This window comes from Staurois parvus, unplaced genomic scaffold, assembly GCF_062004578.1.
Source record: "Staurois parvus isolate SC_StPar_1 unplaced genomic scaffold, SC_StPar_1.0 ptg000145l, whole genome shotgun sequence".
Classification (NCBI taxonomy): Eukaryota; Metazoa; Chordata; class Amphibia; order Anura; family Ranidae; genus Staurois; species Staurois parvus.
In genome coordinates, this window is record NW_028317941.1 from 6,261,238 (window position 1) to 6,278,343 (window position 17,106).

The window sequence follows — 17,106 nt, forward strand, 5'->3', positions numbered from 1 at the left end:
AAGAAGTCCAAGAAGGGAACCTATGTGGATAATAAGGCCAGAATAAGATTAATAAGGAACAACAGTCTAAAAAAGTATCTATGTAGAATGTTAGCATACTAAAATAAGAGGAACAATCTAGAATATTAAGCCAGTCAAGGACATAGCTAGAATATTAGGCAATAAGAGGACCTTTTGGAATACCAGGGCAGGAGAAGACATACAAAAAAATATCAGACCAGAAGGTAGACAATGTGGAATATCAGGCCATATTGGGACCTAGGTCTAAAATCAGACCAGAAGAAGACCTATGTGTAATATCTGACCAGAAGAAGCATTATGTGGAGGATCAGACCAGAAGAGGACCAATGTCAAATAATAAGCGTAAAGAAGACCTATGTGGAATATTAGACAGTAAAGGACCTAGCTGGAATATCAGAGCAGAATAGGACTAATGTGATATAAAGTGCCAGAAGTGGACGTATAAAGAAATATCAGGCCAGAAGATGACCTTTTTCAAATATCAGTATGGAAAAGGACTATGTGGAATGTCAGGTCAGAAGAGGATTTATGTGAAATAAGAGGCCAAAGTAGAAGACCTACTGGGAATATCAGACCAGAGGAGGACTAATGTGGAATGTAAGGCTACTAAAGGGCCTATTTGGAATATCAGACCAGAAGAAGAGATACGTGAAATATCAGGCTAGAAAAGGATTATTAGGCAATAAAAGACCAGAAGGGAACTGAAGCTAAAAGAGGGCTGATGTGGACATCCACCTAAAAAGAAAAAATTCATAACATCGGGCAAAAAGAGGATCAATGTGGAATATCTGGCCAGACGACGACTAATGTGGAAGGGTGAACTGTGTGGCACATCAAACCAGAAGAAAGCTTATGTGTAGTTTTGAGCTAGAAATGGACCCAATTGGAAAAGCAGGGCCAAAAAGGACCTATGTTGAATATTAGGCTGAAAGAGGACATTTGTGAAATATCAGCCCACATAAAGATGTACCGGTACATGAAATATTAGGCCACAAGAGGACTAATGTAAAATATCCACCTAAATGAGGAACAGTGTGGAATATCAGGCTACTAGAAGATCAATATGGAACACCAGGATTTAAAAGGCCTCATGTAGAACATCTGGCTAAAACAGGATCTATGTGCTATATCAGGCTACAAAAGTAACACTGTAAAATATCATAATAAACAGAACCAGTGTAGAACTATAGGCAGAAAAACATCAAGCTAAAAGATGATTGATGTGGGATACCAGTGTAAAACATGACCAATTTGGATTAGCAGGCTAAGAGAGGATGTAGAACATCTGGGTAAAACAGGGTCAATGTGGAATATCTGGCTACAAGAGGACCAGTGTGGATTACCAGGGTCAAACAGGACCAGTGTGAAACAGATCAATGTGAAAAGCTAGGATAAATGAGGACTTATGTGGAACAGGTAAAGAGTAGGCAAAAATATTGCTAGGATGATATTGCTTCTAATTACTTATAGCTGACCATGTGGCATGGCGCAATGTAAATGTGTACAAGAAATATAGCATATATTGAAATTTCTATCAAAACAACTGGCAATCTTTCTTTCACTTAGGTATAAACACAATGTAGCCACTTACATTTAGGTTTAAATTGAAATGCCTGTTTGATTTCTCAGTAAATTAACTACGTAACAAAAGGTGAATTAAGTGCACATATAACACAGAGAGGCCAATGCTCAATTATTCTTTCAAAGTTTGGCAGCTCCTCCAGGCCAGGTCCGGTAACGAGAAGTCAGGCAGCTCTCAGTGGCAGTTAATTTAGTGGTTGGACAGGATAAGGGGACACCTCATGCCTCCAGTTGAAATGATAATTATGACAGTGTCAGGCTGGCTGGAAAGAAAGCTGAGGGAGATCTCAAAGTCTAGACTGCAGAGTGTGCAGAATTCCAATGCAAAAAGGTAGAAAAGTGATAGCAAGAGCAAGAAGTGTAGAGCAGACACCTTGAAAAAAAAAAAATCAAGAGGGAGAGACGAGCTCCTGCTATGGCATTGACAATATTTTGCTAACAAAGAATATTTTTCATATATGATATTCTGATAAATTACTAACATATATCAGATTTGAAAAAAAGCATGACTTCCACGAACTGACATATGTACAGGGAAATGGCTTAGGTATGTATAGGTATATACTATCTAAATATCTATCTATCTATCTATCTATCTATTTATCTATATCTATCTGTATATATATATATATATATATATATATATATATATATATATATATATATACACACACACATACTGTTTGTGCACCAACACACAAATGCCCACAGTAATCTTCCCCAGTCACTCCACACTTTACTGCAAATCTCTTTGAAACACCAAGCTTTTGTAAGAACCTCAATTCTGAGCCTCCATTCCATAAATATTGCGGAAGATACTGGTGGTCATAATAATCCGGGAATTTCTAAGCATCGTGTTGTAAATCCCCCATAGCATGGAAGTGTTAGCCCAAACACATGGAGAACTAGGATAGGTTTATATGGCAGTTTGAAAACAATCTAGCTACAATGGTCTGTTGCTCTTGGCAGGGCTTTATTTTCTCTTTAGGGCACCAAAGACGTGATTTCTTTCTTAAAGAAGAACAGTTTTTGTTTGTTATCATACATTTAAAAGTATAGGGCATGTCATCTTTTCTTTCATGTTATCGTTGCCTTAAAAGCTTAATCTATTCATCTAAGAGGCATTCTGAGCTATTCACAGGCTAAATAGGTTGCCACACACTTCCTGGTGTGTGCCCAAAGCTTGCTATACACACTTAGATTTTCATTTGAGATTAGTCTACATTTGTCCAATTTTCGAATAGTTAATGGAAACAATCCAAAGATCAGTTTAGTCTGTAGTGACCAGAAAAGTTGACGAAAGATGGAAGATGGAAAATTTTCCTTCTTTTTTATCTGAATGAACATACTGCTAACTGTGAATGTGGTTTCTGTTTGGGGAAAAAATTGTACTTATTGTAATGCCCACATGCCTGGTAAAGTATGATCCATAAGTAGAAATTTTACCGTCTGTCATGAACATTCAATTGTTCTATATTTGATATATAGAAGGCATGTGGTAGGGTCACAGGCATAAGTATTACAACACTTCCTGCATCCAGACATTGAACAATAAAATATGAACTTTTAAGAGCTTTCTAACAAGATTCATCAAGTCACTAATGGTACTATTGCATGCTCAGAATAATACGTTTTTCAGAATTTCCATAGGAATGTTCAAACAAAATTTTACTCACATATGGCTAGTCTGAGCACATTCTTCTACAGTCTGGCTTTCAGAGGTGATGCCATGACACCTGTTTCCACTGGGTGGAATGGTTTGCAGCGCTGTGATCTCAGCAACCCTCCTATTTATGCCCTATTTTATTTCCTTCTCAATCATGTACCTTCCAGCAGCATACAGACATAGCTTTCATAAAAAACTGCATGCGGCTAGGAGAGGTTCAGAATGCACAGATAAGTTCACTAGCCACAACAATGCTCAAGCTTTGACAGATGGGGTCTCAGATCTACCATCACTGCTCAAAGTGCAGCCCACCCAGCTGCCAGTCACTTTAATTTCCTTGACCATCTCACATAGGCAGCCTTGGAGCTCAAGAGAGTTTCACTGAGCTACACAGGATGCCCAACCAACTTCTACAACTACTTTTTTTTTTTGTAAAAAAGATTTTTAGCCCAGTGATAATGTCCAGGGCTGTAAAAGTCAAAGACAAAAGTCAAAGGACCAAAATAAGTGGCAAAAATCAATGCTATCAGTGTTACTGAATGATGATAGATACATAAGAATTAGTTTTTTTTACCTGGACTGCAGCTTCAGTGATACCACTGCACACAAACATGGTCCATGTAAACAGCAACAATAACTTGCAGTACAGCAATCACATATGTGAATATATGGGCTACACAACTTTAAGCATTAATTGTACATAAAATAAGAGTTAAGCAGGCATCCAGGCAAATATTTAATAGAAATCTTTTAATCCAGTTGTGTATTTATAAACCGTTTGAGCTCTGGAAGGTTTTACCCCCTTCATGACCAGGCCATTTTTTGCCATTTGGCACTGCACTACTTAAACTGGTAATTGCACGGCCATGCAATGCTGTACTGAAATTAAATTTATATACCTTTTTACACACAAATAGAGCTTTCTTTTTGTGGTATTTGATCACCAGTGCATTTTTTATCATATAAGTTTGTTCACTGAACAGGTATAGAGAGACATGTCAGCTATGCTACCTGGAGAAAGTTCACATCCCGTACATCAGGTCCAATATGGCAGGATTCTATATCAATTTTCTATATTGCAAACTGCCACAATCCCCTTGTTAGTTATGCATACAATGGCTGGTTTACATCTCACTTTACAATACAAACTGGCGCGGGTGGTGCAGATAGACATCAGTCAGAGCTGTATTTATTCAGAAGGAATGCAGCAGGCCCATGCAGCTGTCCTGACTTTCCCGGTCCTGTGGGAAAGAAGTCCCCTCCACATAGGATCTTGTCTTCTGTGTAGGACACACCTTCCGCCTGGAGCACACCACTAACTTCACTCAATGACTCAAAGCTTTTACCTGGACACACACCCTGCTGGTTTTCAACAAAACATGGACACTGGGTTGGAGATTTCTTCCCTCCCAAGTCAGGTCAAAATCTCCAAACTGTGGAGCCCAATCTGGGGATACCAAAATCCACTGAAAGCTGAAAAAACAGTTTTATCCACTCATAATTGATATGCTGGAGTTCGACACGCTGCACATGTGTGAACTCTGTGTCATTTTCCCAATCATTTTCACAGTGGTAGGGCCTTGCACTGACAAAATACCACTATAATGACATATGAAGCTCTAATTCTACCGTTATGTGTTTATTTGAGCTTTCTGCAATCCTTTGCCCAGTAGTACTTAAAGAAAAGGCCACTTCTTCTCTGAATTAGGTCTAATCAGGACTCTGCTGCTTTGCACAGTGCTGTCAGTCTAACAGTAAACACTTACAGGAGGGTAGAGCACCAGGATCATGTTTTCAATGCGGCTGCTCCACTACTGTCTAGGTTAGTGGAGAAGAGGTAGCTAAAGTTACCAAGCGGTTACATGTGTATAAAGACAGATGAGCAACCCTGGATGCAGACAGTTCATGTCCATGGCTGCTGATTCATCCCTGTACACATGGAACTTGAACGTGTGGTGACATCTGTCAACCTGTCATTGATTTGAACATACAGCTGGCTGCAGCTCTATGCAAACACCTGTGACTCCCGGGCACAGAAATATGCTGAATTCTGATGCTGTATGGTCCCCTGCACCCATGTGCATGAGCCCTAAATAAGCAACAATTCATCAATTTATTTTATAGTTATTCATCTAAAGGGCAAAAAGCCTTGCTATGATTTTAGGATTTTAGGGGTTTAAGGGTGCATATGGGGACTTTTTACAGCTGCAACAGTTACATGAGCAAACACATTTGCTAAGATCCTAATATTTTGACATTTGCCTAGAATTTTGCTTCAATAACCTTTTGGCAAGCACAAAGAAAATATGATCTTTTGAAGTTGATGCTGGGGCTGGGCTGCCTTTCTCAGAATGTCTTTCACTGTGCCAAAAAAAAGCTTATGAGAAAGCAGCAAATATTTTATTCTAATGCACCGCTATGCTATGATTAGGCCAGGTGCAGCTTACTACAGCGCACATTTAACTGGTAAGTGGGTGTTATTCATTTGTAAGAAATGGGAAGCACTTTCCAGTGCACTGCTCCAACTGAGCCCCAACAATGACTGCAGCATATAAAAAGAAAAACTGATGGAAATGACCAAAAGTGCTGTACATATGCAATGGCAAATACTACACACTGTGTTTAAACTGTGCTACCAGAACAAACACAAGATAGCTGTTAAATCTGTAAAATGAACATGCTAGAGCTGGCACAGTGCTTTAAGCCTATACTGATGTTAACAAGAAATGTTTATGCCACATTTGATTGTGTATTGATTTGAGGAGCATTTTAGTAGTTGTTTCTGCCAACTCACCCTGACATAATGGCACCTCTGAGTTCCAGTCATAATAGCCCTGAGGACGGCGTAAGCACATTGCAGAGTTAATTCCAATGAGTCGATAGCCAGGATTGCAAGTGAAGCGTATAACTCCTCCAGGTGGACTGATGACGGGACCCAGTACAGAGCCGTGGAGAGGAGGACGTGGGAGACTGCAGTATGCAGCTAATAACATACAAAGTAAAAGTGGTCAAATCAAGATATTCATTCATTTTTTTAGAAATCAGAAAATTTAAACACATCCTAGTCAGCAATACTTTAAAAAATCGAATGTAAAAACCAACACCCTATTTATCACATTTCAAATTAATTTTCATATACAGCTTATTTTTTATGTTCAGAAACACTTATATGGTTTTTTATTTATTATTAAATGTTCATAAATCTGTATGTGATGGGAAATGTTGATATGTACAATTAACTACATTCTGTCATGCTGTCAACAAATCACTGTTTAATTTGGGCAGTTTGCTCATTTGCATTAAGCTTGAGCCAAGCTCAATAAACTGAGTTCATTTTAGAACTTTTATATAACACATATAGCCATGTTTGTATCAAAAGAAGAGTGTTTCCAGTATGACTTAGTATACAGACATTTTAGTATACCTGTAAAATCAGTGCAACTGGGGCTTTTCCTACTTGTGATTAATTTAACTGGTACCATTTTAAGCAATATATAAGCCTTTTTATTTGACATGTTTCAATGTATGTTGGTTTCACATCCTCATGATATTGTATTTTATAATATAAATGTTTTTTGTTCCCTTTAACTTTGCTGTAAACTAGCTTTTGACCCTGTAGTGTGCAGCATTAATGAAGGGGAATGCTTGTAGCTGTGTATTGGCTCATTTATTACAAGAAACAGTGTTTTTATTTAAATGACAAAGGAATGGAAAAATGCACCATAGACCAGGAAGAAGGTGCTACAGTGAATTATGCCTACAAAGGCATCAGTGAAAGCACTATAATAACATGAAAACATATTTATAGGGCAAGTCCCTCTTTAGTGAATATAAATATGTGTGTAATACATTAAAACAACAACAAATATGTAAAACAAAAATAATGTTTTTCTGCCTTTTACCTATTCAAATAAAATGTAATAGTTATATTGTAAAAACAAACAAATTTATTTCACAAAAACAAAAAACGCACGACAAATAAGAAATAGCCTCCCTAGTAACACTAATGTTATGTGGCACTTATGGTAACGCTATGCAACTAAATATTACACAAGGGCAAAAACCCACAATATATGTAAATCATCTAACCTGCATTTTTTAAAATATTTCATTACAGTGTCAAGTATTTTATGCGAGGTTTGTGCCAAACATATTCCCATACTTAATCGTTTTCACATAACTTGAGTTATAACTGATATATTTTTTAAATACAGCTCAGTTTGCAGAGCTTGCTCCTGTGGTTCTCTGGGATTTGCTCCATATTTTCTTCCAGAACAGGAAGCCTATATTTGCATATATTTTTCAGTCCTTTTCCTTCGAAGCAGTCAACAGCTAATGTCATGGTGGGCAATGTGATATTATTAAGGGGCCATCTTTCTGGAGATCCGACAATCTATGAATCTTGTAAGAAAGCAATTGCTCCACTGAAATATATTTCTCTCTCCTAATAATTACATATAAATGAGTGCTGCTATCCAAAAAGCATACATGGGTATATGAAATGTAGGAAACCACCACTCTGAAAAAACAAGAAGAGACACAATCTCCAGTCCTTGCAAATGATCAACCAATATATTATTAGCAGCTTGCAATTGTAGCACTACCCCCTTAGAAGTTGCTGAACTGTTTTTGGGTTTCCTGTGGATCTGGACCCCACCCTGAAAGCCTACCCCTGCTGACACCACAGTATACTCTTAACTGAAATAAATCATCACCAGAAAGTGAATTCACACACAGATTGAAGTAAACCAGTAAGAGTTTTTTTTTTTTTAGAAAACTTCAATATGGCTTGGTTACACAGCATAAACAGAATTGAAATGTGCAAAATCAATTGTTACTTGTGTCAATTTGAACTTAAGGAAAAGACAACTCTTATCACAGAATCTCAATTAGTGATTAGAGTTAGCAGGCCTGCTTTTCAGAAACTAATCCAATACCTTCAACCTGAGGTGGTCTTACAGTCCCCAGTGAGCAGCTAGTATTATCAAACAGATAGACAAGCTCACCTTGGGACCTGATGGCAAGGAGCCTGAAATAAGGAAAAGAGCTCTTTACCGCAGCAACCAATATTAAAGACAATGAAGAGTCTTCTGCACACGTGAGGTGTTCCAGTTGATGCACAGTGAAGAGAAGTGTGGTCTGTAACTCTCTGAGGAATAGTGTAATAAAGAGAGGGAAGAGTAACACTCCCCCTGCAAGCAGCAATTTTACAGATGTAATGTTCCTTTAAGGCACTAGTCACAAGCAAATCTAAAGTGGCCAATCTGGTAAAAGTGATTGTTTGCACAGGGTAACTCTTCTTTGGGCTACAAGACTTTTGGCACAATAGGGAAAAGGCCGCCTTAGCAGAGTAAATTGATTATGATGGTGAAACAGCCTGTGGACCCACTGTCCTGCTATCAGTTCTGATGATAAGGCTGTGCTAAGTGTAGTTAGACAATAGCGGCTAAGGGAACTAGGCCGCCACTTCTAATAACAATGTGCAATATCCACAACTGTAGTATGCAAAAAAAATAGCAAAGATGGAGTCCATGTCATTGTTCCCTGTCCTTGATAATGCTTGAGACTCTCTCGCCCGAGGGATGGCATCTGGCGAATTCTGGTGGTCTTTTTCTCCCCTCTGAAAAGGCCTCTGCACACTCTCTCGTCCCACTTTTAGCTTTCCATCCAGTCACCTGCTAGCACATTAGCTCTCTGCACAATGCGGCAAGGTCAGCAATCAGCAGACTCTCCTTGCCTTCACTCTCTCTCTCTTTCCATGATCTGATCTGGTCTTCTTCTCTCCAGATCTCTGCCCTCTCACTTTCTGTCTCATCTCCCTGGCATATATATATATATATATATATATATACACATATGCCTCCGCCCATATGCTAGCTCATCTGGGAAATGTAGTTCTTTACTACACTGTTCCTTAGCAAAGTCCCACAGTTCAGCATACAAGTTTCATGGGGGTGCTCTACAGAGTGTGAATGCCACTGTTCTGCAGGACACTGCCATCTTGTGTTTGTTTTAACATCCTGCATCCACTTGTAATAGGGTGTTACACAAATATAGTATAATAAATATATGAAACATCTAAGTGTAGCGCTACCCTTGTGAGGGCCGCTGGTATGTTGCCCCAGTTTCCCCTTGGTTCACCCCACAGCAAGGCATACACACATACACACTTTGGCTTGTTGTCTTTAATGACCAGTCTATGGGATATTTTGTTGTTGGAGTTTTATTGTAGAACTGGGATAGGGATGGGGAATTGTAGTAGGATACTCCAAAATTAGAACTATTCACACTGAAGACATGTGAACTTATCTCTCAGTTGAGCAATGTAGAAGTCCCAGGTAAAAGCATATAGCAGACTTTCTTGTAACACATAGCAGCAAGTAGTTTTAGGAGTAAGCCAAGTCCCTTTAGCTGTAGTAGTAGTAACAGGGTTGAGCTCCTCAGGTACAGGCCCGTTACGGCAGACTGTGACAGTCTAGAAGTAATAGCAACTGAAAAGTCTTTTGCAGTTGCATCAATTGGACAAGCTCTTCAGAACACTAGCCAGTGTTCCCTTTCTTAGACACAGGCTGGCTATTAAGCACCAGAGGGGTAGCAAAGCACACAGTCTCCAAAATCTCTCACTGTCTGTCATTACAAGTCCCAGGACAGAATGGTTGTCTCCACCCAGTCTTCCAAGTGGCTCTCTCTCTAGTGATACCAAACAGATCTTTGGCAGACAGCGCCCCTAAGTCAGCTTACTGTAGGACCAGGGTCACTTTCATAAGCTTCAGGCCCTCAGGTTGACCCAATATGGCAACAAGTGCCAGGCGAGGCAGCCTCCCTCAAGCCTGGCTAGGTGCAATCCACTCCCTGAAAGTCACCGAACCCATGTGCTCTCAGAATATAAATACCACTCCCAGCATGCAATGGGGTCACCCTCCAATTGGCCAAGGCTGTATCCATATTCATGTTGTTCATTTGCTTAAACCCTACCCTTGTTCTGGAAGGCTCTCTAGCTTCCTAAAGGCAGGCAAAACTCAGACAAAAAACAACACTAGAGATCATGAGCAGATCTAACTAATCAATCACAGCACTCTGTTAAGCAGAATCCCCACAAAATTTACCTGATGGCCTCTCTGGTAAACAGAGAAACATAGCTATGCTTAACCTACAGTAACTATACACATCCTAGCACCTGACTAGGAGGATGCTACATAAGGGGCTGTATTTATAAAGCAGTAAATATGATGTTTACTGCAGGTGACCCAATCACTGCCATTTAAAATGCATGGAGCAGGAAGTTACACCAGTACTGAATGATTAGTGAATTTCCCATTCACTGCTTAAAAATTGTTCACAAGTATTTTTTAGTTGTTTAAAAATAATGAAGTGTTTGGAAAATATTTACTCTTTATACATGGTTACAAGCACAATGGGTACTTGACATAAAAAGAAGCACACATGGTTTAATGAATTTAAACTACTAAGTAGTTTGTATTAGGCAGCAAATTTAATTTATTATAGTGAACTGATCTATGGTCTGTCTGCGTAGCTGACATAAGAAATCAGCTTTTGCTTTTATTTTGCATACAAACAATGATATTCCCATGTCACTACACATCTGCTTGCTTCATAATTCTTACCTGAGTAGCGTATTTTGAAACCCTTTCGACTGTAGGCATGGTCAGACATCCAGCGGAGAAGAACCTTATTTCCAGTGCTAGTGAAAGTCATGGGAGCTGAGTAGTTGCCACTTAATGATGTAAGTAAATGGCTCTGACCAGATGGACCTAGGAAAAGCAAACATTAAAGTGCTATTTAACATATGAGAGCTAATCACACAAATAGAGTGCACTAAATGGTGATATAGGTATGCAAATATCAATCTGACCATATAAAAATCAAACCAAGGTCTTGTGTTGATGAGCTTGGGGTTGTATTGGTGGCATGAGTTTGACATCTTTTTTTTTTTTTTTATAAATTAACTTTTTATTAACTTTTAAAGAGCTTACAACAGAGTTGCATAGAATTGCGAGATAACAATCACAGAGCAATCAAAGAACAGAGAAATAGGTTCATCGATGAGAGGCATATAGGTGCATACAATGTCAGTGCATAACAGTGAATTAGCCATCATTTTCAGACAATTGAGTAGGCAAATCGGAAACGGAAAGATCTCATGGTTCACAAACTGCTTCAAAGATGGGGACAGAGATAGCATGCAAGGCAGTGAGGTACTCCATTCTTCTAATCTCTGCTATAACCTTCATGAATTCTGATCATGTAGGAGGTGTACTAGAAAGCCAAGGCATGGGAATGGTTCTTCTGGCCTCTGTTAAAACATGGGAGGATAGTTCCCTGGCAAATTTGGAGAGGCTTGGAAAAGGTAGGCCCAGCAAAAAGTGAATGGGCTCCAATGAAATAGGATAGAGAGAAAACAGGTGGCGCACACACCTAGTGCATTATCCAAGGTTTATTGTAGGAGTGAAATAATAAAAACATACTCACAGATGAAGCATGTATCTAAAAAGCATAGAAAAATGACAATGGCCACAACGGCAGGCAAGGTGTTCTCACTGTCAGTGCGGTCAAATGGCTGACGCGTTTCGGGGACGAATCCCTTTCCTCAGAGCTGATGACCAACCTCTGATGCTGATGTATGATGAATGGAAAGTAAGAGCCTCGCTGTTGATGCCTCAACAGCGAGGCTCTTACTTTCCATTCATCATACATCAGCATCAGAGGTTGGTCATCAGCTTTGAGGAAAGGGATTCGTCCCCGAAACACGTCAGCCATTTGACCGCACTGACAGTGAGAACACCTTGCCTGCCGTTGTGGCCATTGTCATTTTTCTATGCTTTTTAGATACATGCTTTGTCTGTGAGTATGTTTTTATTATTTCACTCCTACAATAAACCTTGGATAATGCACTAGGTGTGTGCGCCACCTGTTTTCTCTCTATCCAGTGGCTGATTTCCCCATATGAGGAGGGCTGCACCCCTGGAGCATTTCCTTTGGTTGTCGCTGTCCTGGTACCCTTGGCTTCCCTTTTGGCTGTGCATATCCTGAGGCGCTGGAGAGTACATACGATATCAAATGAAATAGGAGCCTGTAAAAGTAGCTGCAAAAGGTTAAGGACCTCTCTCCAGAAGGGTCCAATGTGTTGGCAAGTCCAGAAAATATGGAAGAGAGTGCCAGTTTCCTTGCCACATAGCCAGCAGACAGGAGAAACACTCAGATTGCGAGCATGGAGAACCTCAGGGGTCTTATACCAAAACATCAGTATTTTATAAGTGTTTTCTTTAAATACTACACAATTAGAAGATCTGGAGGCAGCCTCCCAAATCCTACTCCATTGATCCAAGGCGATATAACGTTGGAGGATTCAGGGCCATTTGCGCATATTATTATTATTATTATTATTATTAAACAGTATTTATATAGCGCCAAAAGGTTTGCTCAGCGCTGTACATTGTAGTGGGGGACAGTACATGAGACAGTACGGTAACAAAACAATACACGAGGGGTTCGAGGGCCCTGCTCTTTCGAGCTTACAATCTAGGAGGGAGGGGATAGTGACACAGGAGGAAGTGGCTGTGGGGGATGGAGTGGTAGGAGGAATGAAGGCGATCGGCAGTTAGGTGAGGGTGGGGTAGGCTTCCCTGAAGAGATGGGTTTTCAGGGTGCGCCTAAAGGTGAGGGGAGTAGGTGACAGTCTGATGGATTGGGGTAGTGAGTTCCAGAGGATGGGGGAAGTCCTGGAGAAGTCCTGCAGTCGGGCGTGGGAGGTGGAGACCAGGGAGCTAGAAAGTAGGAGGTCTTGTGAGGAGCGAAGATTACGGGTTGGGTGGTATTTGGGTATCAGGTTGGTGAGGTAGTTTGGGGCAGCGTTATGAATGGCTTTGTATGTATGCATATAAAGGTGTGTATCAAGAGAAAGGGGACAGACATCTAGAAGCAGCTTATAAGTAATGGAAATTATGCCCTGTTGGTATGGACCCTGAATGCAGACGCGTTCGAAGAGAGCAGGCTTCTCAAGGGTTAGAGATGGGCCTTTGGAGGAGAAAAAGTGACGTATCTGTAGATAAACTTAATACTGCTGAGGTGACATATGAGTAGCTTTTTGAATCTCAGAAAAGTGTTTAAGCTTACGGGTCACTGGGTGGACCAAGTGTCACAATTGAAATAGACTGGCCTCGGCCCAGGGACTCACACAAACCAAAGGCAAACTATCAAGGAGACTGGTATTACTGTAAGTATGACATTGATCAGGGGGGGACACAAAGAAGACAGAGTGAATCTAACCCTACACTGTCTCCATATAGATAACATAAAATGTCCGAGGCCACCAGATCTCCCCTAGATTGAGGAGAGAGAAGGACAGTACGGGCAATTCGGTGAGATTTATTATGCCAGATGAAGTGAAGGAAGGATTTCTGAAAGGAGCGCAACTTGGATATGGGAGTAGGAACAGGAAGCGTTTCAAACAGATACAGAGGTTTGGGCATTATGGTCATTTTTAACACATTAATCCTTCCAAGGAAGGAGATGGCAAGATTGTCCCAAGACTTTAAGGATTGAGAAATAGTATGAAACGGAGGGGGGAATTAGCGTCATAAAGGTAGTGGTAAGAGGAAGTAAGGTTGGTGCCTAAATATCTCAAGGCGTGTGGGCACCATCAACAGGGATAATTTGACTGAAGAGAAGATAAAATGGTAGATGGTCAGGGGCGTATCCACCGCGAGGCAAACAAGTCATATGCCTAGGGTGGCATTTTTCAGGGGGGGGGGGGCGGTGCAGCCCCCCCCCCCAAGAAGGGATACACGAGGCAGCTGGCAGGTGACCGACGACGGGGACCAGGTGAGGGCAGGCACTGCATGAGCTCACTCACTGGCTGCTACACTCCAGATCAGCGCAGCGCTTGGTGTCAAAGAAGGTTTGCTCCTAGGCTGAGTCGGGCGACAGGTGAGAGATCCGCAGCAGCACAGAGAGAGGACGAATGGCTACAGCTATGACAGTTGCTGGGTGTCAGTGTTGTTTGTACGGAGGGGAGGAGGGGATGGGAGGAGTATGAGCAGAGAGAGGCAGACACATCATCAGGAGACAGCACAGCAAGGAGGAGGATGGAAGGATGGGATCTGCTGCTCCATGGAGTCAGCGGAGATCACCGCCAGGGAGGACTACAAGTACCAGCTGTACTCAGGATCCTGTCTGCTCTGGCTATGGAGTCATAGATCTGTAATTGTACTATATGCATATTGCATCTACTGCTGTTATATACTGTTATAGTGTTATAGTGAGCAGATCTATACAACCTGGAGAACTACAAGTACCAGCTGCACTGGGAATCCTATCTGATCAGCCTAGTCTCTCTCTCTCTTTTCCTCTCTCCCTTCCTATTTATCTTTCTCTCTCTATTTATCTCTCTCTTTCTCTCCCTCTTTCTTTATCTCTTATCTTTCTCTCCCTCTTTATCTCTTTCGATCTCTTTCTCTTGATCTCCTTCTCTCCCTTTTTATCTATCTCTATATATCTTTTTCTCTCTATCCCTCTTTCACTATTTTTCTCTCTTTATATCTCTTGCCCTCTATTCTCTCTCTCTCTCTCTCTCTGTAACTCTTTCTCTCCCCCCTCTATGTCTCTCTCTCTTTCTCTCCCCCTCTCTCTATCTTTCCCTCTTTTCTTTCTTTGTCTCCTATCTCTCTTTTTCTCCCTCCCTCTTTATCTTTCTCTCTCTCTATTTCTATCTCTCCCTGTTTCCCTCCCTCTTTCTCTCTCTCTCTCTCTTTATCTTTCTCCCCTCCCCCCCTCTTTCTCTCTCTCTTTATATTTCTCTCCCTCTTTATCTCTCTCCCTCTTTCTCTCCCTTTATCTCTCTCTCTCTCATTATATCTCTCTTTATATCTCTTTCTCTCCCTCCCTCTTTATCTCTTGTACTCTCTTTATATATCTCTCCCTCTATCTGTATCTCTCTCTCTCTCGAAGTCTTTCTCTCCCTCTTTCTCTCTCTTTCTATCCCTCCCTCCCTCTCTCCCTCCCTCTTTATCTCTTTTAGTCTCTTCATATATCTCTCCCTCTATCTTTTTATCTCTCTCTTGATCTCTTTCTCTCCCTCCCTCTTTATTTCTCGCTCTTTATCTCACTCTTTATCTTTCTCTCACTCTCTCTCTCTTTATCTTTCTTTCTCTCCCTCTCTCTTTTTATACCTCTTTTTCTTCCTCTCTCTTTATCTTTCTCTCTTTATCTCTCTCCCTCCCTCTTAATCTCTCTCTCTCTCTCTTTCTCTCTCTCTCTCCCTCTCCCTCTCCCCCCCCCTCTCCCTTTATCTCTTACCTTATTTCTCTTTCTTTATACCTCTCTCCACCTATCTCTTTATCTCTCCCTTGATCTCTTTCTCTCCCTCTTTCTCTCTCTTTATCTCTCTCTGTATATCTCTTCTTCACCCTCCCTCTTTCTTTCTCTCTTTATCTTTCTCTCTCTTCATATCTCTCTCCCTCTATCTTTCTCTCTCCCTTTATCTTTCTCTCTCTTCATATCTCTCTCCCTCTATCTTTCTCTCTCCCTCTATCTCTTTCTTCCACTCTTTATTTCTCTCTCTATATCTCTTTATCTCCCTCCCTCTTTCTCTCTCTTTCTCTCCATCTCTCTCTCTCTCTTTTTCTCCCTCTTCATCTCTCTCTTACTTTATATGTCTTTCTCTCCCTCTCTATTTATCTCTTTCACTCTCTTTATATCTCTCCCTCTATCTTTCTGTCTCTCTCTCTTGATCTCTTTCTGTCCCTCTTTATCGCTCTATCTTTCTCTCCCTCCCTCCCTCTTTCTCTCTCTCTCTCTTTCTCTCCCTCTTCATCTCTCTCTCGCTCTCTCTTTATATCTCTTTCTCTCCCTCCCTCCCTATCTCTTCACTCTCTTTATATCTCTCTCCCTCTATCTTTCTATCTCTCTCATGACCTCTTTCTCTCCCTCCCTCCCTCTTTATCACTCCCTCTTTATCTTTCTCTATCTTTCTCTCCCTCTTTATCTTTCTTTCTCTCCCTCTCTCTTTTTAAATCTCTCTTTTTCTCCCTCGCTCTTTCTCTCTTTCTCTCTCTGCCTCCCTCTTTATCTTTCGCTCTCTATTTCTATCTCTCTCTCTTTCTCTCTCTCCTTCTTTCTCTCTCTTTATACCTCTCTCCATCTATCTTTCTATCTCTCTCTTGATCTCTTTATCTCTCTTTCTTTATCTCTCTCTATATCTCTCTTTCTCACCCTCCCTCTTTCTCTCTCTTCATATCTCTCTCCCTCTATCTTTCTATCTCTCTCCCTCTCTTTATTTATCTCTCTATATCTCTTTCTCTCCCTCTCTCTCTCTCTCTCTCTCTCTCTCTCTCTCTCTCTCTCTTTATATCTCTTTCTCTCCCATCCTCTTTATCTCTTTCACTCTCTTTATATCTCTCTCCCTATCTTTCTATCTCTGTCTCTTGATCTGTTTCTCTCCCTCTCCCTTTATCACTTGCTCTTTATCTCTCTCTTTATCTTTCTCACTCCTTATTTTACTTTCTGCCCTCTCTCTCTTTATCTCTCTTTTTCTCCTCTCCTTTTTCTTTCTCTCCCTCTTTATCTATATTTTGCTCTCAATTTAGATGTGTGTGTGGGGGGGGCAGATGTTAGTGTTGCCTAGGGCAGCACAAAACCAAAATACACCACTGCTTGCACCTATACACTATGCCCCGTCACACAGCACTCGCACCTATACACTATGCCCCGTCACACAGCACTCGCACCTATACACTATGCCACGTCACACAGCACTCACACCTATACATTATGCCCCGTCACACAGCACTCGCACCTATACACTATGCCACATCACACAG

The 17,106-nt window shown here is 40.9% G+C and overlaps 1 protein-coding gene across 3 annotated transcripts in view; it reads right to left on the reverse strand.

The window, feature by feature from the left end:
- CSMD2 (CUB and Sushi multiple domains 2) overlaps window positions 1–17,106 on the reverse strand; it is a 1,275,366-nt gene that overhangs the window by 68,443 nt on the left and 1,189,817 nt on the right. For all 3 annotated transcript variants that reach the window (XM_089673879.1, XM_089673878.1, XM_089673880.1), the window contains 2 exons: window positions 10,894–11,040; window positions 6,063–6,251 (listed from right to left, as the gene is read on the reverse strand). In XM_089673879.1, the coding sequence (XP_089530005.1) occupies window positions 6,063–6,251; window positions 10,894–11,040 (336 nt within the window). The remainder of the gene's footprint in view (window positions 1–6,062; window positions 6,252–10,893; window positions 11,041–17,106) is intronic.